The 25596-nt window shown below is 43.8% G+C and overlaps 2 protein-coding genes across 2 annotated transcripts; one reads left to right on the forward strand and one right to left on the reverse strand.

Annotated features, from left to right (window-relative positions):
- Window positions 1–944: 944 nt before the first annotated feature.
- On the reverse strand, window positions 945–15468 carry parp12b (poly (ADP-ribose) polymerase family, member 12b). Its single transcript, XM_085376396.1, has 8 exons — window positions 15121–15468; window positions 5173–5308; window positions 3365–3629; window positions 2849–2920; window positions 2080–2206; window positions 1837–2005; window positions 1610–1730; window positions 945–1286 (listed from the first exon to the last, which is right to left on the reverse strand). The coding sequence occupies exons 1-8, from the start codon at window positions 15453–15455 to the stop codon at window positions 1177–1179; spliced, it is 1335 nt and encodes a 444-aa protein (XP_085232522.1). The 5' UTR covers window positions 15456–15468; the 3' UTR covers window positions 945–1176.
- A 2939-nt stretch (window positions 15469–18407) lies between these two features.
- On the forward strand, window positions 18408–25092 carry ovch1 (ovochymase 1). Its single transcript, XM_085376344.1, has 13 exons — window positions 18408–18447; window positions 18672–18767; window positions 19754–19937; window positions 21489–21564; window positions 21984–22173; window positions 22255–22394; window positions 22526–22676; window positions 22753–22794; window positions 22925–23144; window positions 23267–23424; window positions 23511–23609; window positions 23751–23884; window positions 24931–25092. The coding sequence occupies exons 1-13, from the start codon at window positions 18408–18410 to the stop codon at window positions 25090–25092; spliced, it is 1692 nt and encodes a 563-aa protein (XP_085232470.1).
- Window positions 25093–25596: the final 504 nt, after the last annotated feature.

Here is a 25596-nt window from a genome sequence, read left to right on the forward strand (position 1 = left end):
AAAATGAAACAGCAGAGAACTGCTCAGCTTTTATTTTATGAAGCCAACAAAAACACACACACACTCTCTCTCTCTCTCTCTCTCTCTCTCTCACGCACGCACACACTCTCTCTCTCTCTTTCTCTCTCGCACGCACACACACTCTCTCTCTCTCTCGCACGCACGCACACACACTCTCTCTCTCTCGCTCTCTCTCTCTCTCTCGCACGCACGCACACACACTCTCTCTCTCTCTCTCGCACACACACACACACAAACGCACAGACTCTGCTCATGTTTTATGCTTCATGCAGACCTGGGCCACGGGCACAGCGGTACACTGGTTAGCAGGAAGGTTGTGGGTTTGAATCCCGTGGTCAGTTGGGCTCTGCGTGTGTGTTTGGTAACAGCTGACTTAATTCAGGTGTGTGAATGTGAGTAATAAAGTGCTCTGATTGGTCAGTTAGACTGGAAAAGATTAAGATACCAACCAGTTTATTTGAATGCTGCTGTTTCTGTTGAAGGTCACCCTCCGTATTTTCACCTTAAAGATGAACTGAGCACTCCTACAGAGAACAGCTGATACTCGACAACAGTGCAGCCATAATAGAGGAAGCCTGCTCTGAACGGACCGACGTCACGGGCGTTCCAGTCTGTGCTGAAGTTTGAGTCTGCAGTAACTGCAGTAATGTTTCATATTTAGTTCAGTTAACGATCGCGGCCGTTTCTTTGGGTCTGTGAGGGGTCACCAGGATTCTGTGATCACATGACTCAATTTTCAAACTGTTGGTTTAAGGAAATTATGGATGAGGACACCAAATAAAAAGAAAGGTAGACTCAGAGTCTCTGACACCAGATCGTCCTGCAGCTGAGAGAGCCACAGAGCTCAAACTAAAGACATTAATAAAAGGCTCCAATAAGAATCACTCCATTTTATTTACAGCACCAAATTAACAACAGTGACCTCAAGGTGCTTTATATTGCCTAAAGCCCATACAAAAATAGAAATACAGGTAGAATAAATTTCCCCCACACAGGCACATACACACAGAGAAGCAGAAAATAATAGAAGTGGTTAACATGCTCAGTGAATGCATCAGTAATCATTTACAGACGTCCAGGAAGTGATGAAATCTTGAGCAGCAGCACCTGCTACTGTGATAAGGCACCCAGCCTGGTCCAGTCAACATAATCGGGTCACATTTGACTTCCTAACACCGGCCTCTCCACCTCCTCCCGGGAGACGAAGCGAGGGCGACGGCGGACTTTCCTCTTGGTGTTGTGCTTGTGGTTCCTCTGGTACATGTCTGCAGAGAGAGAGAGAACATGCTTAGACACCATCAGGAAGCGGTAACAGAGGAACACACTGGGACCTGAAGCCTAAAGGCTGGGATGTGTCTATGTGCTGAATCAGGGCATGCCATTGTGTCTGGGACATTCCCAAAATTCATTCTGGGATTCTGGAAGTTTCTGTTGGAATCGTCACCTCTGACTTTCCTGCCCTGACTGTGGCACTCACTGTGGAACTGTGAGTCCCCACATGGAGGGATGCTGGACTTGTTCTGGGCCTAACCTGACCACTTCATTAACTCACAGTTACACCTGGGATGCAGGTGACAGGAAGTAGTACCTTTGAAGCTGATGATGTACTCTCTGTAGCCTTTCACCACTCTGACTTTAGCTCTTCTGTCAGACAGGTACTTCTTCTCCAGAGTGCAGGATGTCTCCGATGTGGAGCGCAGCTTCTCATCCTGAAGGACGTACGAGACAGACATCAGACCTGGAGCTAAATAAACATTTTCTGTATTCCTCTACAGCTCGCTCCCACACAGTGATCCTAAAGGTGCTCCAACTCACCAACTCTCCATATTCCACCCAGTTCCCATGGTCCCCCTTGTAGTACCACAGCCATTTGGTGGTCAGTGTGTAGTATAACGGCTTCTTCACGGAGGAAACTGTGGAGAGACGGCGAACAGGCTGCATCCCTCGAGTCATCGTGATGAAGTCGATGGTCTGAACACCAGCGCTGAAAAACATGGCAGCTGTGAGTGGCTGATGCATGAAAAACATCAACAACTTGCACTCATTGTGACCTCTGACCTCTCAGTCCTGGACGGGTCACAGAAGTCTCGCTCAATGTCCTCCATGTTCTGCAGCTCCGTCCAGGTGCTGCCATCTAGAACCTCCCACTTATACGGCAGGTGGAAGTGCACCTGCAGGCACGAGTCTGCAGAGAGACCGAAAGACTGAGGCGAGGCCAATGAGCACGAACACGCCCACAGAAAACTCAGCGCAACCAGCAGGAAATCATAAAAATCACACAATCATACAATCACAAAATAACAAAAATGATATTAATAATAAAATATTAATAATTAAAAATAAATAACAATCAAACAGGACTGTACAGATGAAAAATAAAGGAAATCAAAACAATGAGCACAAAATAATACATTTTTCCCCCACTGGCAGATTTGACAGAAAACGTTATCTAGGAAGACAAATTTGAATAAATTATAATTTATAAACTTCAACTCTTTTGAACATGATGTCATGTATATACATTAAATATTTGCACTGAAGAAGATTAAATAAAAGAAAATTTGATATTTTAAACTGTATGTTTCCAGAGAAACCAATCAGATGCCAGCAAGGCACGAAAAATATTTTAGGTTTTAGTGAGAAAACAAATAAATCTTTATTTATAAAGAGTGAGTCAGCTTCATGTTGGAGTCTGTACTTCTACCCTGTGCTGCCACCTACTGGATGCACACGACTAAGTGCACAGCGGGAGGCTGAAAGAGACTTCCTGTGTGCAGTTTCCTCTCAGCCAATCAGATCCTCGCATGAAGAAAGTAGGAGAACTCACCCTGAAACTTGCATCTGTTCCTGAAGAAGTGCAGGCAGATCTCCAGAGAGTGAGACGGCTCAGGAACAATGTCTGAAACATAAAGAGCCGAAGTCACGGTACAGAGCGCCTCCTTGTGTTCACGTCAGTAACATGTAATCAGGTAATAACACACACATAGACACTGAACGCCATGTATGAAATCTGAATCTTGTGTCATGTTTATGGATAACCTCCTCATATTTGTGTAGCATTATCAGATTATCACACTGAAACACCAGCTTCGTAACATTATTTATATTTTTGGCAATTATGACTTCAGTGAGGAGACATTGTTGTGTCTGTGAGGCAGTAGTCGCTTGTATAAAAGGCTTTTTTTCTTCCATATTTATGGAATTATTTTCTCCTCTTTATGGAGCAGATTTCTAATACTGATCTGACTTTTCCTGATCTGCAGGTTTCCTCCTCTATCCTCACAGTGATTAGACGGTCAAGGTTCTCAGGATCAGCAGGTTCTGTTTCAGGCTTCAGTCTCACCCATGGAGGTGGTGGAGGTGGAGGCCGCTCTGAGCTGGTGGATGTTGCTGTAGATGGAAGGCAGGTTGTGGATGATGTCACAGCTCAGTCCTCTCTCCTCCAGCATGTGGCGCCCGTGCTCGTCAACGGCATGCAACCGTTTGCACTTTTTTCCAAAGATGCAGTCACCCTGCACGAAGTGCTGGCACAGGTGCACTTTGGTGCAGTCGCCCTGGAAACTACAGCAGCCGTGAGGCCCCGAGCCTTTGTTATAGTGCACACACACCTGAGCGAGCGAGCAAGCGAGAGCGAGAGAGAGAGAAAACATACAGAGCCTTCATGATTGGGTTAGAGAGAGTGTGTGTGATTTTTTTAAGGATCCAGCTGTCAATCACATTTTTACTGAAAGTCCCTTAAAAGCAGTGTTTGTCACAAACGTCACAAATGTTGAAGTGATGAAGTAAATGCAGACTCGGCTAAATAGGATACATAAATGATTAGAGTAAGGGTTGTCAAACTTACAGCCCGTGAGATACATTCATATGCCAGTCACAGCTGGACTGGCCATCGGGCATTCCATTTGCCCGATGGGTGGATGGTGATTTCTCGCTTTTAATGGGCCGATGTTTGTTTTGGGTTGTTTGTTTGTTTTGTAACGGTATAAACAATGGAAGGTGGTGGATTGGCCAATTAGTCATGATCTACTCTGGGCTGGACCAATTACAATACATCCGTATTGCGGTGAAAAGGAAAGCGATTTGTCCCGTACTTCAGCTAGAATGAAAAAAGAGACAACGCTGGAGTTATACTGTGTCTTTACGCTGTCAGCTGCCTCTTCTTCTCTCATTCTCTCCCCTTCCCTCTCATGTTGCTACTTCAACCATGAAACTGATCAATGATCAGCTGATTGGCTTTTCTGTCTCAAGTCTCATCTCTCTTTGGCCCACCTGTTTGGCCCACTTTGCACCAGAAAGAGGAAACCACCAGATGTTGCGCTAAACAACAGCAGCACGTTTAAGCTTGATCAGCTGTTGTTAGAATTTATTTAATATTAATTTCTAGTATCAGCTGATGTTTGTTGGAGCCACAGCTGTAACAGCTGCTGGTTTGGATATGTGGTGAAGATGAAACCAGGAGATGTCCTTACTGAATCATCAGAGTTGAACAGGTGGTGGAGAAACAGGTTTACCTTTTAGGTGACAGGAATGATTTGAAGGGAAGTTATGAACTGTTTCTGAGAGGCAAATAACACCAGGATCTTGTTCTACATAGCTGACAGCTGGTAACTGTTCAGGGGCGGGTCTAGCAAAGTTTTGCCAGGGGGCCAGGTAGGGCATTAACAGGGAAAGGCGGGTCAGTACGCGGGAGTCGGGTCTTCAGCCTTTTAAGTGGTCCAACCCACTTAAAAGGTCAAAGTTCGCTTTATGTGGCCCGCTGTGTAAAATGACCCCCCTGCATTAGTTTCTGGTTACCTGAGGATCCTCGGTCATGTCCAACTTTCGATTTTTTATTTTTCATTTTTCATTTTTGATTTTTTTTTTTTTGTTTTACTTTCAGTTTCAGTTTCTTCTTCTGTGGATGTTACGTGACTAAAGAAGCTCTGTGTCCTCATGTGAGGCAAACAAATGGTGAGTCTGTTGCCATGGTGATCTCATACATGCTGCGTTTCATCACTTTCTTATTCACTTTTTTTTTCTTCAGGAGCGTCCCACGAATCTGTGCACAGTTGCGTTTCTTGTGTAAAGGGCAGAGTCGTTTCATCTGCTAACACTGAGCACGTCTCCTGAGGAACAGCCTGTGACGTCAGGTGAGTGAGGTGTGGGCGTTACCTCGGGCAGCAGCGCCGGGTCGTTGAGCAGCAGCAGCAGGAAGAGCTCGTCCTCGTTTAGCTGCTGCAGCGAGCACTCTTTCAGCAGCCTGGAGTTATGATCAGACCGCAGGTCGTGGGATGATCGACATGGTTTCCTGTGAGGAGGTACATTTACCATCAGCTCCTCTCACCCCGCTGTCAATACCAGTCAATCAACCAATCAGTCCATCAGTCAATCAATCAGTCAGACAGATAGATAATGGATCAGTGGTGCATGCTGTAGCAGGTGAGTGTTTTCAGGACTGAAGCTGGTTTGTGATGATCGTCTGCAGAATCAGTTAGCATGGTGATGCAAACACGTAGGAAGTGAAACTTCCTAGTGGCAAGTGCTACCCTAAAAGAATCCCTTGCCACCCCAAGTGCCACCCCAGTTTTGCATATGACAGTGTTGTTTATTAAAATAAGATAGCATTAACAGTTTGAGCGTAGTTACAGTGAATATAAATGCTAAAACTGAATATATTGCATAGTGTTCTCCCCTCCACCATTAACAAATGGTTCAGCCCATAGCGGGACCGGCTTTTTTCTTGTTTTCAGTAGCAAGCGATGGTTATGCTTGTGCCAGAGCACATTTTGAACAACACCATGGGAATTTCGCTTTTTACACAGGTGGTTGGATGTTACACTGTGGAAATGGAAGGCACAGACCTATGCCCTGATTAGGAACCTACTCAGTCCGGTCAAGCCAGGGGATCGTTCTTATGCTGAGTTGGTGGGATTATTGAACAATCATTTTCACCCTAAGCCGAGTGAAACTGTGCAGCGGTGGAAGTTTAACACACGGAATAGAAGGCCGGAGGAAAGTGTGGGCGATTATGTAGCGGAGCTAAGGAAGCTCGCACAGGACTAACTTTGGAGACTCCCTGACGGTGATGCTGCGGGATCGTTTAATATGTGGAATAAGCGACGACAGAATACAGCACAGATTGTTAGCAGAGGATTTGCTAACATTTGAAAAGGCGCTGAAGTTTGCTCAAGCAATGGAGGCTGCTAACAGAGACATTGTGGATTTGAAGAGCATGACGGAACAGTCGCGATTCACTAAAGGATTAGGAGCGGTGAACAAGATGGAGGACGGCGGCTCGACGTCACAACAGGTTGTCAGGAAGTGCTACAGATGTGGAGGGCTAAATCATGTGGCCAAGGACTGCAGGTTTGTTTCAGAAAAATGCCACAACTGTGGAAAGGTGGAACACATAAAAAGGGTCTGCCGAATGAAAATGGAACAAAAAGGAGGGCGTGGCAGACAAGGTAAACAAGCCCATTTCTTGGAAGAGGAGAATGTGGAGAGTGAGGAAGAAGGAGCTGAAATGCACCACATAAAGGCAAGTGTGACTATGTATAATGTGCATGAGGAGATTAGCATCCCAAGGGAAGAACCCATCAGACAGAAGCTAAAAGTAAATGGACAGAATGTGACATTTGAAGTAGACACAGGCTGTGGTTACACTATCATGTCGAAGGAGTCATTAAAAAAAACTTTTTGAAGGCAGTAATGCGCCCAAAGTAAGCAAGTGTGGAATCAAACTGAGAACGTATGGAGGCCACAAGGTACCCGTGTGGGGAGCAGCCCAAGTGCAGGTGGAATTCAGAGACAGTAAGAAAACACTGGATGTGGTGGTGGTTGAAGGGGCTGGAACTAGTTTGATGGGTCGGGGATGGATTAAGGCCCTCCAATTAGACTGGCAACCTGTACATAAGATAGAAGGCAGAGATGATGCCTTACAGCGGATACTGGCCAGACATGAAACAGTGTTTAAGGATGAGTTGGGAACGCTGAAGGGGTTTGCAGCAAAGATACATGTAGCCAGTGATGCCAAACCGTGCTTCTATAAGCCCCGATCAGTTCCGTTTGCTATGAAAAAGAAAGTGGAGCAGGAACTGGAGAGACTGTTGGAGGAGAAGATCATCCAACCAGTGAAATTCTCAGAGTGGGCCGCACCCATTGTACCCACACTAAAGCCAGACTCCAGCGCCAGAATTTGTGGTGACTACAAACTGACTGTTAACAAGGTGTCGCCTGTAGAACAATACCCCATTCCACGAATGGAGGACATGATAGCGGGGCTGGCGGGAGGAGAAAAATACACCAAGTTAGATATGAGTCACGCATACAACAGGTTGTACTTGATGAGGAATCTAGAAAGTATGTCACAGTGAACACACACAGGGGTTTGTTTACATACACCAGGTTGCCATTTGGTGTGAGTTCAAGTCCTGCCATTTTTAAGCGCACCATGGAGAGTGTGTTGCAAGTAGGGCTGGGCCATATTATACCGTTCACGGTAATACCGGTATAATGTTAGGCAACGATAGGAAAATGAAATATCGCGATAGAATGGGAGTAAAACGCGCATGCGCAGTGCCTTTGTTTACATACGCACATGGCCGATTGTTGAGTGAAACAGATGATCCAGAATTGGTTTGTAAAAATGGTGCAACTTCCGTGATGTGGAACTGGTTTGGTGTTTGTCCGTCAGATACACAACAAAGCACATTTTTTTGCAGAACATGCAAGCGGCCGTTGTTATTGTCGTATTTGTCGGACTAAGATGCTCTTAAATCTGGGAGTAATCTGGGTCCTAAACTCCGTATGCTTCAGGTCAAACAACACTGCAGCATCACTTAGAGTTAAAAACTGTCTAAATTCTTTCATCTTTAATAAAACGATCAGCATTGCTGCTTTACGAGGTGTAACTATAAAGTTTAACTTCCAGGCATCCATGAAAACAAAAGTTATTACATTTAACGGAGTTAGAAGTTAGCAGGAAGCTAGCGGAAGTTAGCTCGCTAGTTTCGCTAGTTACCTAAGCATGATATTGCATGTTCTGACTGAGAGATTTCTGAAAAAAATCAAACGTACACCTCTGCTATCACTTCCAACATAAATGAAGACAGGAAACTAAACAGCAGTGACGTTTGTAGGGTTACTGAAGTTGGGCTAGCTGGTATATAATGATGTGCTACGTGATCGCTAGCGACACAGCTATGTTAGCATAACATAAACAGTGAAGCTGGAAGACGAACACTAACACTTTTCCACTTATAAAAGTTAACGTGAAGGTTCTTCATGGTTAGAGACAAATGCAATCGCATGGCAGGATGCTGTAAACGGACCAAACTTCAGTCAGGAGAACAACTGAGATAATCCATCCACAATACGAGGTTAGTCATTAATATACTGCAACAACATGGGAATAGAGCAGCTGCCAGAGAATTCAACATTAAGGAATCAATGGTACAGAAATGGAGGAAGGAAGAAGAATGAGTTTAATAAAGTTTGATTTATCTGACTGCTTTGTTTCGCTTAATGTGCCTTATAATCCCGTGCACCTTATGGTCCAAAAAATGCGTACTGCACACTGCAGTTTAATGTTGCAAAGCACCTCTTTTTAACTTCAGTGGATATTATACATGGTTATGCTCAGGACATGTCAGCCCATTTCTAGTGGAAATGCCTTTTGGTTAAACTTTCAGCAAGCAATTTGCATTTGTACTGTTACATTTTTATAAAGCTTTAATGTACATAAAAACCAGCTTCTTGTTTAAGTGAATATAAATGGAAGGTTGTCTTTTTGCGCTAGTAATGTTGTGGAGTTGTATTTTGTCTTGCATCAATTATATCGTCGGTTATATCGTTATCGCAAATTTTCAAATATATATCGTGATAAATATTTTTGGCCATATCGCCCTGCTCTAGTTGCAAGGTCTGACCAATGTCGCAGTGTATCTGGATGACATCATCCTGACGGGAAAGAATGACAAAGAACATCTTCAAACACTGGATGGAGTGCTGCAGCAGTTGGAGGAGGCGGGCCTGCGCTTAAAAAGGAGCAAATGTCAATTCATGGAGAAGGAAGTGACATTTTTAGGACATCGGGTAGATAAGACCGGTTTACATCCAGTGCCAGCAAAAGTGAAAGCAGTGCAGGAGGCGCCACCCCCAAAATCAGTGACAGAGCTCAAAGCTTATTTGGGGTTGTTGAACTTCTATAATAAGTTCTTGCCAAACTTGTCCACACTGTTGGCCCCACTGCACAAGCTTCTGAGAAAGGGGGAACCATGGTGTTGGGGACCAACACAGGAGAAGGTTTTCTGCAAATCAAAGGAACTGTTGCAGTCAAGCAGTGTATTGGTACACTATGATGAGCAAAAGGATTTAATTCTTTCTTGCGATGCGTCCCCCTATGGAGTGGGAGCAGTACTAGCTCACCGCATGCCAGATGGTCAGGAAAAACCCATTGGGTTTGCATCGCGTACCCTGAATACAGCAGAAAAAAAACTACTCACAGCTGGATGAAGAAGGATTGGCTGTAATATTTGGTGTACAGTATTTTCATACGTACCTGTACGGCAGGAAGTTCATGATTATCACGGATCATAAGCCATTGATAAGTTTGTTCCATGAGTTGAAGGCCGTCCCTCAGATGGCATCACAGAGGATCATGCGATGGGCGGTGTTATTAAGAGCCTATGAGTATGTCATTAAATACAGAGAAGGCAAAAATAACAGTAATGCTGATGGTCTGAGTCGTCTCCCTCTTCCAGAGAACCTCCCTAAAGAGGTGGCAGCTGAGGACCAAGTGTTGATGGTAGATCAGGACCAGGAGGGCGTGATGACATCTGAGCAGCTGCAAAGATGGACAACCAAAGATCCCATACTCTCCAGAGTGCGTGAGTATGCTTTGAGAGGATGGCCCACTACGCAGCATCCTAATTTTCAGCCCTACAGACAGAGACAACAGGAGCTGAGTGTGCAGGATGGGTGTGTGCTGTGGGGGGCGAGGGTGGTGATACCAGAACGACGTCGACGCCCCCTTTTGGAACAGCTACATCAGTCACACCCAGGAATGAGCCGCATGAAGGGCCTGGCCAGAAGCTACATGTGGTGGCCGCATATGGAGAATGACATTGAAGACAAGGTGAGGTCCTGCAGTACATGTCAAGAACATAGACACAGGCCGCAAGAGGCACCGCTACACCCCTGGGAGTGGCCAGAAAAGCCCTGGAGAAGGATACATATCGATTATGCAGGCCCGTTTTTGGGTAAAATGTTCTTAGTAATAGTGGACGCCCACTCCAAATGGTTAGATGTGTATCCAGTTCCATCCGCTACAGCAGCTGCAACCATAGACTGCCTGAGAAACTGTTTCAGCACGCACGGCCTTCCTGAGATGGTGGTCTCAGATAATGCCCAGTATTTTGTAAGGGCACAAACTAAAGAGTTCATGGCAAAGAACGGAATCACTCACGTCACCTCTGCTCCATATCACCCAGCATCCAATGGGTTAGCAGAAAGAGCAGTGCAAACGTTCAAAGAACTCATGAAAAAGAGTACTGGAGACACACTGGCAACCAAGTTAAACAGGGCTCTGTTTAGTTACAGAATCACACCACAGTCCACAACAGGGAAGTCTCCCGCTGAGTTGATGATGGGCCGGAAGTTGAGGTGTACTCTTGATCTCATACACCCTGACTTGAAACAGAAAGTGACAGCAAAACAAGATAGCCAAAGACTGTATCATGATAGACATGCCAAGGAGCGCATGTTTGTTATTGGAGACACAGTATATACCAGAAACTATGGCAGAGGACCCAAATGGATACCAGGACTTATACAGGAGATGACGGGGCCTGTTTCCTACTTGGTGATGCTGGGCAATGGGACAGTGGTGAGGCGTCACGTCGATCAGCTGTTTGCCCGCCTGGAGCCGTGCCTGGCAGCAGGAATGCCTGAAGGCCACCCAGGCGAGCCCCCAAAGGCAGCCCCAAACATCAGCGCTGAGACAGGAGACGAGGATGAGAGACACATGGAGGTGCAAGTTACACCAGTGGTGAAGCCACATATGGAGAGTAGTGATTCACTGGAATCACCTGCCACTGGGTTACGGCGATCGCAAAGAACCAAGAGACCGCCGGAGCACCTGAGAGACTTTGTGCCGTGATTACGGTGAACTGTTATAGGTTAACCTAAGACTGTTGGACTAAAGGTTTTAAAGAAATTTAAATAAAGGCTGGGGACGGGGTTGTTGCATTTTAATAAAGGTGAAGTTTTTGTTTATGGGTATTTTCTGTAGTGATTAAAACTACAGAGTAGTTCCAGTTTAAGGGGGGAGGAATGTTATGTTGTGGCAGGGATTTGTCCACCAGGGGGCAACAGTTGTTGGAGAGCTTTCACTCTGTGGGGCGCATGTCCCGGTTCTCTTAATAAAGAAGTAACTGTGAGCTAAACATGGTCTCCGTGGTTCCTTAGTCTTAGGATATCACAAAAGCAAACCAACAAACACGAAAACACCAGACATTATGATACAGACTTATAATTTGCACCGATGTTTTTTCGAAATTCTATACATGAAAAGTGAGCGCGAGAGCCCTCGGTGCGCCTGCTCGCTGCTGAAGTCAAAGTAAACTTTATTGTCATCTCCGCTACATACAGGCCAGTATATAGAGAGACGATATAAGAAGAGTAAGAAAATAAATATACACTTTAGGACCAGGGGTAAAGGGATCAATAACAATTTAATATTTACAGTTTGATGATTTAAAGTCTCACACACAACCCGTCGAAAGGGGAGGAGAGCCTTGCTGCTTCCAAATAGAGCACATTTCATTCACAATGATGTAAATCCAAGCCCATTATGTATTCATGATTTGAATCCTGGGTTGTGTAAAATCTCAGAAATGCACCCTAGACAAAGTGAATCTGTGAACTAAGGTGTAGGTGTGTTAGATTATATTGTAGTGATCCTTTGGTTGAGGGATGGGTGCTCATACTGGAGTGCAAAATTAAAACCAACGTAAGATGGACAAGAAAAGTTCAAAGCCATCAGGTGCTCAGTTTAGAAAAAGAGAAAAGAAGAGGAGGAGAAACGAGCAAAAGATGCAGGTAAGCAGACGTGTCATTGGATAATGGCAGGTCATCCTGAAACAATCAGAATCAGAATACTTTATTAATCCCTAAGGAAATTATGTGCGTTACAGTTGCTCCAAGAAGAAATGGTAAAAATAGTAACAGTAACAGACTAAACTCCAAACAATACATTATGTTACAGATTTTAATATTAACTAGTCATTGTTAATTGTTGATTCGTCCTGTTCTCATTGTATGACGAATTATGATGGCTGTTTGGTAGCTGTTTGCATACTATGCATACTCTCTCTCTCTTCATATGTGTGTGTGTGTGTGTGTGTGTGTGTGTGTGTGTGTGTACAACAGTTTTATGTTAATGTACAATAAATGGTAAATGGCCTGTGTTTGTACAGCGCTTTACTAGTCCCTAAGGACCCCAAAGCGCTTTACACATCCAGTCATCCACCCATTCACACACACATTCACACACTGGTGATGACAAGCTACATTGTAGCCACAGCCACCCTGGGGCGCACTGACAGAGGCGAGGCTGTGAAGTTATTCTCTGAGCTAAGTTGTACACAAGTACAGGATGTCATTTGAGAGTTGTTTTTTTCAATACTTAATATGTTTTGTCTGTGTGTGTGTGTGTGTGTGGGGGGGGGGGGGGGGGGGGGGGGGGGGGGGAGTGTCCGCCCAGGGCACCAAACAGGTCCGCCCCACTGCACATGACTGATGTAAGCTGACATAGCAACAAGCTGCAGCCACGCTCAGTCTCTATTTCAGCCCTCATTGAAAGTTCGGACTTCAAAGTTTTTACATTTTAATTACAGGCCAGTAAATCCAGAATTATGATAATATATATAAGCCACGCTTTTTTCTAAATACTGTCGTCACGTTTTTGTGTGTGTTTTAAGCGTTTTCTAAGGACAGCACGAAAACCGTAAAGAAAGAAATAAAGCCACATGTTTCCTATCGGTGGAAAAACGTACCATGTCGACCAATTTAAAAAAAAAAAAAAAAAAAAAAAAAAAAAAGTCAGCACGTGGGATTTGGTTGTGTTAAATTATAATATTATTTTATGCCATGTTATACCCCTAATTAAAGGCTGTGAATTATTATGTAGTCTTAGTTTGCATTATTCTCCTGAATTAGAAGAAACTGATAACTATTGCATTCGTTAAATTGATTTGCATTACATTAGACTGCTGATTTATTGTGGATGAATGATATTGTTTTATGATGTTATAAGAAATACTGTTCGCAGAAAGTCATCGCCTTATTTGTCTGATTAGAAGAGAACGGAACATGCTGGAGTTTTCTGCCCCATCTCAGCAGGAGCAGATAAACAGGGAGCCAAGGTCGTAGCTTAGGCGCCGTGTGAGAGAAAGCATGTGAATGTTTAGGCTTTTATGATAAGGTGGGGACACCAGAGGCTATAAGAGTTTGATCAATGCTCCACCATTTTGAGATCTGAGGCTGTCTGCATACAGTGTCCATCTCCCACGCGTGTGACTATTAAAATCATCGTTTGACTTAACCCGGCCGGACCAGTGTTGTTATTGTGGTTTTTCCTCTTGTCTCCATCCCCAATTTTGAACTCGTAACAGCTGTTTAGGAAGAGGGGAGAGTTTTGGGAGTGACGTAACGGCAGCGAGACAGAGCGAGAGAGAGCGAGCGAGAGAGTTTTAAGATGTGGGAGATTTGTGACATTTAGTGTGGAGTGTATTTTTTTTTTTTTTACTGGCACACATCTTATTGCAATACCTGATTGTTCTCTCATTTTAGTTTTAGTAATATTTTAAAATGGTTGTACAAAAATGAAAAAACAAAACGGCAGGTGTATTGGCTGCATTTTTATAATATAGTTTAATATAATTTTTATAGATAAATTGTTGTTTATGTTTACAAAATGTACATTTTATATTTGCATTTCAAGTTATAAAAATGTACTCAACATGTCTGTGTTTTTTTTACAGTAAAGAAATACTACTAGGATTTTAAGTTCTTTGTGTGATTTCAGATCAGTAATACTAATGCAGTATGTCAGTGGAAAAAAAACAAACAACTAAATTCAGTTGAGCTGAAAAGAATGATACCAAACAAGGCAAGGGGAAAAAAATAAAATGAAACAATCTGAGGGTGAAATACAAATGTAAACTCAAAAGGAGTCAAAAATGGCCGTTTGTATTTCAGACCTCAGTGGGTGAATCCAACAAATCATGAAAAATTAGGTTTAAATTTTCATGACAGTGCAGATTTCTGACATTGTGTAATTTAAGCATCTAACAATGTGATTGTTTTCTAACAAAAAACAGTGTGAAACTTAAGTTAGACTTGTGTTTGTAAATGAACCGCCCCATGTTGTGTAGCTTTCTGGATTTTATACTTATTGGGCTACATATTTATTTATTATACAGGCTATACAGCACATAACATCAAAACTCACATGTTTTATGTAACTAAAGTGTGTAATTATGTGGGCTACAGACAATAATTAAGTTATAGACTATATTTATATGAAAAACGTGTATACTTACTGCATTTGATTTTAACCATACGTAACCACCTGCATATGTGTTTGAGAAAAAAAAAAAAAAAAAAAAGGCTTTGATTTTGCCACCCCATTTGATTTCTTTGCCACCCTAAGAAAATTTCTCTAGATCCGCCCCTGTTCCTGTGGTCTCATTTCTCAGGAAAACAAAACTCATCTGACAATCAGCTGGTTGCTGACGTCACAGTGACGTCTGGCAGCAGGTGTCAGCTTGTTTCCTGTCAGCTTTAGAGACAACACCCACCACCGACAATAACAACAACAACAACAACAATAAGAATAATGATGAAGATGGTAATAAGGATGATGTGTGGATGATAAAGATAAGGATGTCTCTGTTGCGGCGGAAACTTTTGTTTCTGTTTCATTTCCTTAACTTTCGTTCAGCCTCTCTGTGTGTGTGTGTGTGTGTGTGTGTGTGTGTGTGTGTGTGTGTGAGAGAGAGAAAGAGAGAGAGACACACACACGCACGCACGCACGCACGCACACACACACACACACACCTGCCCTTGCCGAACTTGCAGGTTCCGTAGATGTAGAATCTGCAAAGGTGCAGTTGGTCACAGTCTGCGCACGGCTCCCCGAGCCGGTGGCTCACGCACACGCGCAGTGACGTCTGCGCCAGCACCGTGCAGTCCTCGGGGCGTAGCCAGCCATCCGTCTCCGGCCCACGGACCAGCAGGAAGCGGGGATGCCCATAGACCAGCTTGCAGAGGAGCTCCTCGGAGACACGACAGAGTCGCCGCAGCTCCTCGTATAGCTGCGGGAGCCGCAGAGCTCCTCCGGCGGCGCACAGCAGCCTAGTGGCCTCAAAGATCACTCGGTCGCACCCAGACATGCTCTCTGCTCGGCGTCCAGACTCCGACTGAGGACGGGGGAGGCGGACCGACAAGCATGTGACAGCCGGGCTTCCGCTCTCAGTGACGTTTAATCGCGGAGCCTCATCAGTTTGTCACTGCCACAATAATAAATACAGGCGAGCACCATATAACACAACCGGAAATAAAGTAAAATACATGTCAGTCACATTAATAAACAAACTGCAAACCCAAGTGTCTGCCTCTCTCTCCGGAGCAGGTGAGTCCTGGTTCGAGCACAGCTCTGGTCCTTCATCACTGGATCATCACTTAATTTATGAGCGCCAGTAAACGCGTCACTCAGTGTTTCACTGAAAGAGTTCATAAAGCTTACATGCAGGATTTATTTCACCATGTCATCATCCAGTTGTCTGTGCAGCAGTGTACGGCGTGTCTGTGCAGACGTGTTTACACTGCTCGCTCCGTCAAAGGACCACCACGAGAGACGTCGTTACTTCAGTCTGAGCTCGTGGTTGTCGTGAACGTTTAGCTTTGTCTAATTTGTGTGCAAGCGCCATGAACCATAAATTGAAACTCTTCATAAAATGACTGTCACGGTCCATTTTACTGTGTTACCGGTGACAACACCTGGGCCCTATTTCAGGAAGCCGGTTTAGAAAACTCAGAGTTAAAAATGATACACGGGGTTGAGTAACCCCGAACTGTCCAACTCGGAATATTCGGTTTCAGAAAGGCTGATAACAATAAGTTCAGTCAACGCGGAGTTGCTTTAACCCCAAATTAAGCGCGCGCACGAGGATACATAAAGCCCTGATTAGTGGAGCGCAGATTAAGCGAGTCACCATGGAGACGGAGGGAAAGAAGGCGCGGTCAATGTATCTTACAGCGCTTGAGGCCGAAATTCTGATGGCAGTATATGCAGATAACATGCAAATTTTGCGGAAAAAAAGTAACACAGCCTCAGCTGCAAAAGAAAGAGAGCATGCATGGCAAAACATAGCCGACAGAGTGTGAGTGTTAATTTAAACATTGATCTAGGGATTTCCCACCCATTTAACACGTTATTTTATTTTATTATATTTTATTTTATTTTTTATTTCATACATTTTATTTTGTGATGTGATGTGAGCGCAGGTGCAACCCAACAGGCCCCAAACATTCCTGGCAGCAAGTAAAAATGAAATATAAAAATATAGTCCAAACAGGTAAGGTGTAATTGTATTATGAGCCATAGTGCTTGGTCTGTTTGTCCGATGTAAATCAATTGCAGTTAGAGGCTACATTAATTTTCTTTCTGTAAGCACTTATTGAAATTATCTGAGCACATTACAAGTACATATTTGCTTACTCTGTATGCTCATATGCGACCCGTTATAGCCACTAGAAAAAAAGTGGAGGCCCGAAAAACAGGTGGGGGTCCTCCACCACCACCACTCACAGAGGCTGAGCAGTTGGCTTCCACATTTGTGATAATGTTGGCAGCATCACATATGATCTTCACAGTGCAGAGAACACAAATTAGCATCCATTACTATAATGAAATAATTTGTTAGTTTGAAATGCTACAGGGAACTATGTACCTGTACATTAATGCTGTGGAAAGACTTCCTGTTCACATAGTCTCCTTCATTTACTGAAGGAGCAATGATTGGAATGTGAGTGCCATCTATACAGCCAATCACACCTGGGAACCGTGGGAATAAATGTAACATTTAAGTAGTAGTTCAAGTATCACCACATCATGAATTAAGTTTTGTTCATCCTGCTACCTGCAATTTTGTGGAATCCCTCTTTGATAAATCTTGTGGGTCTATGACCGGGGAACACCACAAACGAGTACAGGAGACGTTTCAGTGCAACTGTAACATTCCTGACTGCCCGACAGACGGTAGCCTTGGAAACGTGCTCAGCGTCACCAATATTATACAGAAAGCTCCCGTTTGCAAAAAACCGAAGTGCAATACAAATAATATGTACAGAACTGAGAGGATGTCCGCGATGTGTCACATGAGCAATATTAGTCCTGAGGATGTTATTCAAATAAATTATAGATTGTGCTGAAAAACGGTAACGTTCACACAGGAAATCATCAGGAAATGATAAAATGTCCAAACGCGCTCTAATCACTCTCTCCCGGCGGAGAGCTCTGCGGAGAATTTGGGCTTCAACATCTACTGGCTCTTCAAGGAAGGGACACGCCATGTCTGACACTTCCTACAGTCAGGTTTCCGACAAAGAGGCGGAGAAGGTCAGGGTTAGTTGAAGTAAACCTGCTAGGGGGCAGGTTAGCTTCACGGAGTGTGTCGTCATAGTAACTCACTCAGAATTAATCTAAACTCGCTTTGTGAAACCGAAAACCCAGAGTTTTCGTTAACTCAGGGTATACTTACTCAGAGTTTGCACTATACCGGCTTCCTGAAACAGGGCCCTGATGCTCCACTCAGACCTCGGACTTGATGTCATGCTATCGTTTCTGAATGGTGGGATATTCAGAGGCTTTTGTGTCAGTCAGCAGCGTCACGCACAAAAACCTGCTGTTTCAAACGGCCCCACGCCGTGATGTGGCTGCTGCAGCAACACACAAAAACAGCTGCGCACTCTACTCACCTCCAGCACCATCAGCGGGACTGCGCTCTCTTTGATTTTATGCCTGTTCCATCCAGTGACGCGTGCACACGCAAAGCCAGCTCCAGCTACAATTTCTGGTAGAAGCTCCTCCCACTGACGCTGACATCAGCAGTACCAGTCTTCTAATGCAAGTGGGTCCGAACTGAAATCCTCAGTGGAAAAGGGACAACACAGACACTGGAGGACTCACCTGTCTCCCACCTGTTGTCACACTGAATGCTGCAGATTGACAGTGGGGGGAGGGGTCTCGTACAGGTGTGTGCAATCACACAGGTCAGGCTGATGAAGGTGAAGCTCAGCAGCGTGAAGCCTGTAAGTCTTCTGAGGGTGAACGTGAGACAGACATGCTGCTGCTGGTCGTCTGTGTTCTGTCGGTCTACACAGGTGAGACAAGTCTCCCCCCCACCACACACACACACACACACTGCTGGTTTGTGTTTGTGCAGCCTGATCAGTCACCTGCTAGTAGGACTATTTTTGGATGCAGAGTTTACAACTATTACACCTGAGGGTGTCCTCGAGTGTCCTGAAGACACAGCGACTCCAAAACCGTTTTAAATGGTTTTTATGTTTGCTGTGCGTTACAGCTGTTAATATTTTGTTTGCAGCTGGAGGTTCGACACAGATCCAGAATCAGCGGAACCCCACTGTAAATGGAACTGCGCAGGAAAGCTCGCTGTTCTCCGCACGCTTCGGCTTCACAGGTGATCCACGCGTTAACGAGTCCGAGGTTTTTACGTTACACGTGGGAACCCGGTGATTATGGAGTGCCAGGACTGCCATAATGAATTAATTAAATACACCATTAAATAATTAATTAAATGTGTGAATAATTAATTAAACTGTGAAATACATGAATATTTAATTAAATGTGTCAATAATTAATTAATTAAATGTGTCAATAATTAATGTGTCAATAATTAATAAATTAAACGTGTCAATAATTAATGTGTCAATAATTAATTAATTAAATATGTCAATAATTAATTAAATGTGTCAATGATTAATCAATTACATGTCATAACTATTTATTTAATTAATTAATTCCAATTTTAATTAATTATTGCCACATTTAATTAATTATTTAATGGTGTATTTAATTAATTCATTATGGCAGTCCTGGCGCTCCATGGGTGATATGAAAGATGCTCAGTAAAATGAGAAATAAAATGACCTCATGAAAAGAAAAGAAAAAAAAAAAAAAAATATATATATATATATATATATATATATATATATATATATATATATTAAAAAACAAGTTTCTTTTACAAATATTTTTATTTTCTTATCGTTATAGGCTTGTAATAGTATTAAAATGGAAATATTTTAGTTTTTGAAGAGGAAGAATCATACGCATATGATTTAAACATTTTTTTAAAATGCTTTTTTAAAGATAATTTAGAAATGTTACTTTAAAGTATGTAAGTTTGTATTAAAACAGTAAAATCCTGTGAAACCCTGCCAGATCTTCACTGACAAATAAAAATGTTTCATGTTTTTAAATTGGTGCTGAAAATATTTTAACTCTTTATATGTTGTACCATGCTGCCTGTGCTTTTATTTTGAAGTTTCTCCTTAAACCCGTTGGCTTATTTATGTATTTATGGTCATTTTTCTGTAACATTGGCGGTTGAACAGTTTTTATCTGAAATAATTAGCTGAGCTCTCTTCTGACCTCTGCCCTCAGACCTCGCCGGGGTGCGCTCCTTCATGCTGGAGCAGGAGCTGGAAACCCGAATCATCGGGGGTCAGGAGGCCTGGGCTCACTCGTGGCCCTGGCAGGTTTCCCTGCAGCTCGCCTCCATGCCAGCCTGCGGGGGTGCTATCGTCAGCCCGCTGTGGGTCATCTCTGCTGCCCACTGCTTCGTAAGGTCAGAGGTCACGTTTGTTTTGTCGCAGCCTCTGCAGTTGGCTTTTTTTTTTTCTTTTTTCTTTTTTTTTTTTTTGTAAATAGTTTAGAATAGTTTGAGATGTTCAGAGAGGGTTCCAGTGTTAGACCTGGTCAGATGGTAGCAGTAGTACATGTAATACATTTAGAGCGTTTTTGGCTCAGAACAACCTTCTCTGACACCAGGACAGATCCAGGATCAGGTTTATCACCTCTGTGTTTGACGTGGTAATCTGCAGCACAGGGGTGCTACAGGGCACGGTTCTCTCACCCTTCCTGTTTAGCCTGTATACTTCGGACTTCTGTTATAATTTGGACCATTGCCACCAACAGAATTTCTCAGATGATACAGCCATCAACGGATGCATATCATACAGGAATGATCAGGAATAGATGAGGGTCATCACTGACTTTGTTGGCTGGTATGAGACCAACGCACTCCAAATCAACGCCAGCAAGACAAAGGAGATGGTCATAGACTTCAGGAGGAAGTAAACCCCTACAAACACTGGTTAACATCCAAGGAGAAGACACTGAGATTGTGGACTTTTACAAGTACCTGGTTGTTCACCTCAGCAATAAACTGGCCTGGACTAAAAATACAAATGTCCTGTATAAGCAGGGCCAGAGTCAACGCCACCTGCTGAGGAGACTGAGGTCCTTCGGAGTCTGCAGGACTCTGTTAAGGACATTCTATGACACTGTGGTAGCATCTGCCTTTTTCTATGCAGTGGCCTGCTGGGGAGCGGATGCATGGACAGGAGCAGGACTGACAAACTGGTGTGGAGGTCTTATTCTGTGCTGGGATGTCCTCTGGAGCCAGTGGGCAAGAGGAGGATCTTAGTAAAGCTGACATTCATCATGAACAACCAACATCTCCCTCTACATGAGTCTGTGAGTGTGCTGAGCAGCTCCTTTAGTCAGAGACTGAAACACCCTCGCTGCAGGAAGGAGCGCTTTCGCAGATCATTCATCCCAACAGCAGTTTGACTCTATAACTCCTCAATCACAATGTCATGAGTCACTGGACATTGTGAACATCTACGGTCACAACTCATGCATAATGTACCTTTATATGTATGGACATGTGCAGGTGTATGTGTATGTATACATATGTATATTTAGTGTGTACTTGTCTATACTCATAGATATCTATTACTTAGTAATAGATATGGTAGAATAGTGAAATTTGTGTCTTGCATATTTTCACAACCCTCTATCCATAATCACATACTGTGTGTGCCGTTATAGTGTATTATTTTACTTATTTTGTATTTATTGTGTTTTATTTGTATTTTTTGTGTTTTTCTTCTGATATCTGTACCTGAGCTGAGGAAATGCACAAATTTCCCTGCTGTGGGATCAATACAGTCTTATCTTATATCTTATCTTACTGAGTACACATCAAACTAAGTCAGCAACTTTATTTATATGGTATAATAGTAACAGTCACCCCGAGGTGTTTTATGTTGGAATGTAAAGACTGTACAATAATACATCAGTACTAAGTATTATGTCATGACTTGTGTTACAGGCATAATAAAGTATCCTTGTGGATGGTTCTTGCTGGAAAACATGACCTGGATAAAGCTGAGGAGCCTCAGGAGCAGGTCAGGCACTGAACTGTAAACTCTGTTTGTCATCAAAAACGTCAGCTGAAGGCTGATCAGTCGAGCAGCATTGCAGACAGCAGTGACTCTGTGTCCAGGGTTTAGAACAAAACTTAAAATGTGGGTCATACCATCATGTGCTAACACACTGCACAAGGATTTTTGTCACTTTGCAAAAACAGCAGTAATAACCTAAGACATTGACTGCATAGCTTATGATGTTTTAAGGAGGAATAATAATATGATTGCTTTTCATTGTCATTTATTGTTGGGTTGCTGAGGAGCCTCAGTCTGTGGATATCTGGGTGGGATCGGAGTTAGGCTCCAGGCTGTGTTCTCTTGGTTCTTTGGTTCCTTGGAGGTAGCACAGACAATCGTCCTGATGTGAAATGAGAAAATGTTCCCATCTCTCTGCTTAGCTGGTGGGAGTCTCCATGATCTTCATTCATCACAGCTACAACACTGAGTCTAAAGAGAGCGACATTGCTCTGGTGAAGCTGGAGAAACCACTGGAGTTCAACCACTTCGTCAGACCCATCGACATCTGGATGACGCCGCTGCCTCTGCTCATGAAATGCACCATCACTGGCTGGGGCTCCACCCGAGAGAGTGAGGAAATGTTTGCTGTACACAGGAAGCTGGGGTTCTTCAGGTGTGATCTGAGCCTTTGTGTTCTTTCTCCATCGCCAGATGGCCCTCGAGTCAACAGACTGCAGGAAGTGAATGTGACCATCCTGCCCTCGGATACCTGCAACCAGTACTACCTAGGCAGGATCAGGCCCTCCATGTTTTGTGCTGGGAAGGATGAAGGGGGACTGGATGCCTGTCAGGTACAAGCTGAACATCTGTGCAGCCTGAAAACAAGGAATGTTCATCATGTGGACCAGGAAACCTCAGTCAGCATGTATCTGGATAGTATTGAGAAACTCGTGTGGTGTCTGTGTTCCTGTATGTGTGTCAGGGGGACTCTGGAGGTCCTCTGTCCTGCTTCACAGGCACCAGGTATGAGCTGGCAGGTTTGGTGAGTTGGGGGGTGGGTTGTGGTCGTGCCAAAAGACCTGGAGTGTACACCAGAGTGCAGCAGCATGTTCAGTGGATGTCTGACACCATGGGTGAGTTTCAGAGTCCACGACCTTTCTACACCTGCAGCAGGTGGAGTCTGTTCTGAAGGACTTCTTCCATTTCCAGGTGATCAGGCTCAAGTGTCTGAAGATGACCTCATAGAGGAAGGTAAGCTTTTTCTTTTTTCTTTTTTTTAATCACACCATCTTTAAGCTGCAACAGAAGATCCACCAGTCAGTGTATCAACATGTAGTTCAGGTGTTTCTATTTTGTCCCTTCCTGCATGTGGGGGTAACAGAGGAGTGCGGTAAGCAGCAGAGCTCCGGCTGTGATCAGACTCCCGGCCTCGCCGAAATCTCGCTGTCCGTGGACGGCGTGTTGTCCGTGGTGAATGTGACTGAGTCCTGCCCCTTCCTCTGGCCCTGGCAGGTCAGCCTACAGTTTAATGGTCGCCACTACTGCAGCGGCGCTCTGATCCACCCCCACTGGGTTATCACCGCCAAACACTGCGGTGTCAGGTAGTCCTGCTACCATTAATACTGGCTCCAGTACTGCAGTGTAATCTGTCACGTGTCAGCTCTGCTAATGTTCCTACTGACGACGACGACGACGACGACGACTACTACTACTACTACTGCAGGGCTAAAGCGGATGTGGCAGTTTTGGGGCTTCATGACATCAAGTTCCTGCCAGTTCAAACCATCCTGGTGGACAAAGTCTTTAACCCGCCGCAGAAAACGGGCTTCCCCCCAAAGTCTAACCTGGCACTGCTTCACCTGAGCAGTGCTGCCAGACTTGGTGAGCCTGAACCTTCAGGAGATTTGACTCTGAGAAGTCTTCACTGTGTCTGAGAAATCTTCACTGTGCCCTGACTCTGTCTACAGGTTCTGAAGTGTCTCCAGTTTGTGTCCCTGATGAGGATGATGACCTGGATGACACCTGGTCTTGTATCACAGCTGGCTGGGGAGCAACTAAAGCGAAAGGTAACATCCTCATTCCTCCTGCATAGTGTACAGAACAGGAACAACCAGTAGTTTGGTGTGTGATCAGACTGAGTCATGTGACAGGACTTCAGACCTGTGTATCCTGATCGTACTTTACACTGACCCTTCTTAATTTGGTAGAGGGTGTTGATCCAGACCGGCTGCATCACGCTGGGCTCACACTCGTCAACGCAACCTCCTGCAGGCAGAAATGGGGAGGCTTCGTCACTGACTCTCACATCTGTTCACATCCTGCAGGCTCCACATCCTGTATGGTAACTAAACCCGACATCGGTTTGGTGTTCCTTTCAAAGCACAGCTGTCCGGCACAACTTCATCTACTGCACACAGCAGTGGATACCATTAATGTTCAGTGTTGGTGGGAGCTGTTTTGACCACCTGTAAAGCTATTAATACAGGATGGATATCCATCCATGTAATTTATCAGTGAAACATCCTCTTCCCTTAAAGATGCATCACTGAACACAAGCTTTGTGAAGAAAGAGAAATGACATCACTGAGGTGCTTTAGGTGATTTCAGGTTGTGGATTTTCCATTTTAAACATTTATCAGGGAGGATAAACAAATTTTTATTTTTTAAATCCTAAAGCTATTTTGATGATCTGGACACTCCTCATTGTTAGGGACTGTGATCGACTCTAAACTCCACGATCTCATGTCCAGTCTGTGGTGCCTCTCTGTAATCATAAGCTGTTCTTTAACTCTTTACAAAAGTTGCTTGGGTTTTACCTTAATCAGTGTTTCTTCCAGAAGGAAATGTTCCAAGTCTGAGGTTCATGAGCCTGTAGCTCCAGCTGGGTCCATAAGTACTTGAACAATAGCATAAATATAAGAACAATTTCTCAAATTTATAAAAATCCCCGTTGACTACTTGCTGTGTTTCCTCCTCGTGATGCTGTGCAGGTCTTTACTTCAGCACTTTCAGATGCTTTCTGGCTCTCTGCCTTCAGTTTGGTATTTAATGCCCAACTGAGGGTCTAGTTTGCTGCTTCATTATCAATAAATGTTCATCATTCATATTTTGTGTCTTGGCTGTGAAGGTTAGGCCTGCTGAGTATAAAAATGTCTGTACTTCATAAACAGTTACTGTAATATTTTGTTAAACCTCTTGATTTAGAGCTAAAAGTCTTCACTTCAATGTTGATTAACAAAAACATTGTCCAAATATTTATGGATCCAACATGGCTGACGTGGAAGACCTTCAGCCCTCATCGTGTGTGTGTGTGTGTGTGTGTGTGTGTGTGTGTGTGTGTGTGTGTGATGATAACCATCAGGAGAAACTCACTCTTTGTCTCTGCAGGGAGACGCTGGAGCACCACTCTTCTGTCAGAAATATGGCACCTACTTCCTGTTTGGTGTTGCCACATGGGGCAGCTGGCACTGCGACTCAGAGAAGCCAGCCATCTTCACCAGAGTGTCAGATTATCAGTCGTGGATCAGAAAGATGATTTTCAAATTCTGACTGAAAATAAACTCTTTAATCAAGCTGACTTTTACTCTTCATCACACATTCAGTCCAGATGTTCCAGTTTTACATCTGGTTGGTTGGTCAGCCATGGTTCCAAGTTTTAAATTAGATTTTTGTTTTTATTATAAATCTCTTCAATCTGTCAGTTTCGGTCTGTGGAAGCAGATCATTGATCCTTGCTATAAAAAGGATCAGAAACGTTTTCCTTGACACGTCTTTGTTTTTCTTAAATACAGTCGCGTCTTTGAGTCTGAATCTGGATTTGATTTTTTTTAAATGCTGATGCGTTGGACTCTGGAGCAGCTTCATAAACCGGGTTACAGATGCTGCATCATCCTCTTTTCATGCCAACCACAGGCACAGCAGGAAATGCCTTAAATAACACCCAAAACAAAAGCTGCAACTTTGTAGAAAAGACTTGGCTCAAACTCACCAATAAGTCCTTATTAAGTGTTTTAGGGTAATTATAGTAAATGCATGTCTATAAATCCATTATTT

This window comes from Diplotaxodon limnothrissa, linkage group LG17 (assembly GCF_057381915.1).
Source record: "Diplotaxodon limnothrissa isolate DT_005_m linkage group LG17, D_limnothrissa_male_GT1.1, whole genome shotgun sequence".
NCBI classification, from domain to species: domain Eukaryota; kingdom Metazoa; phylum Chordata; class Actinopteri; order Cichliformes; family Cichlidae; genus Diplotaxodon; species Diplotaxodon limnothrissa.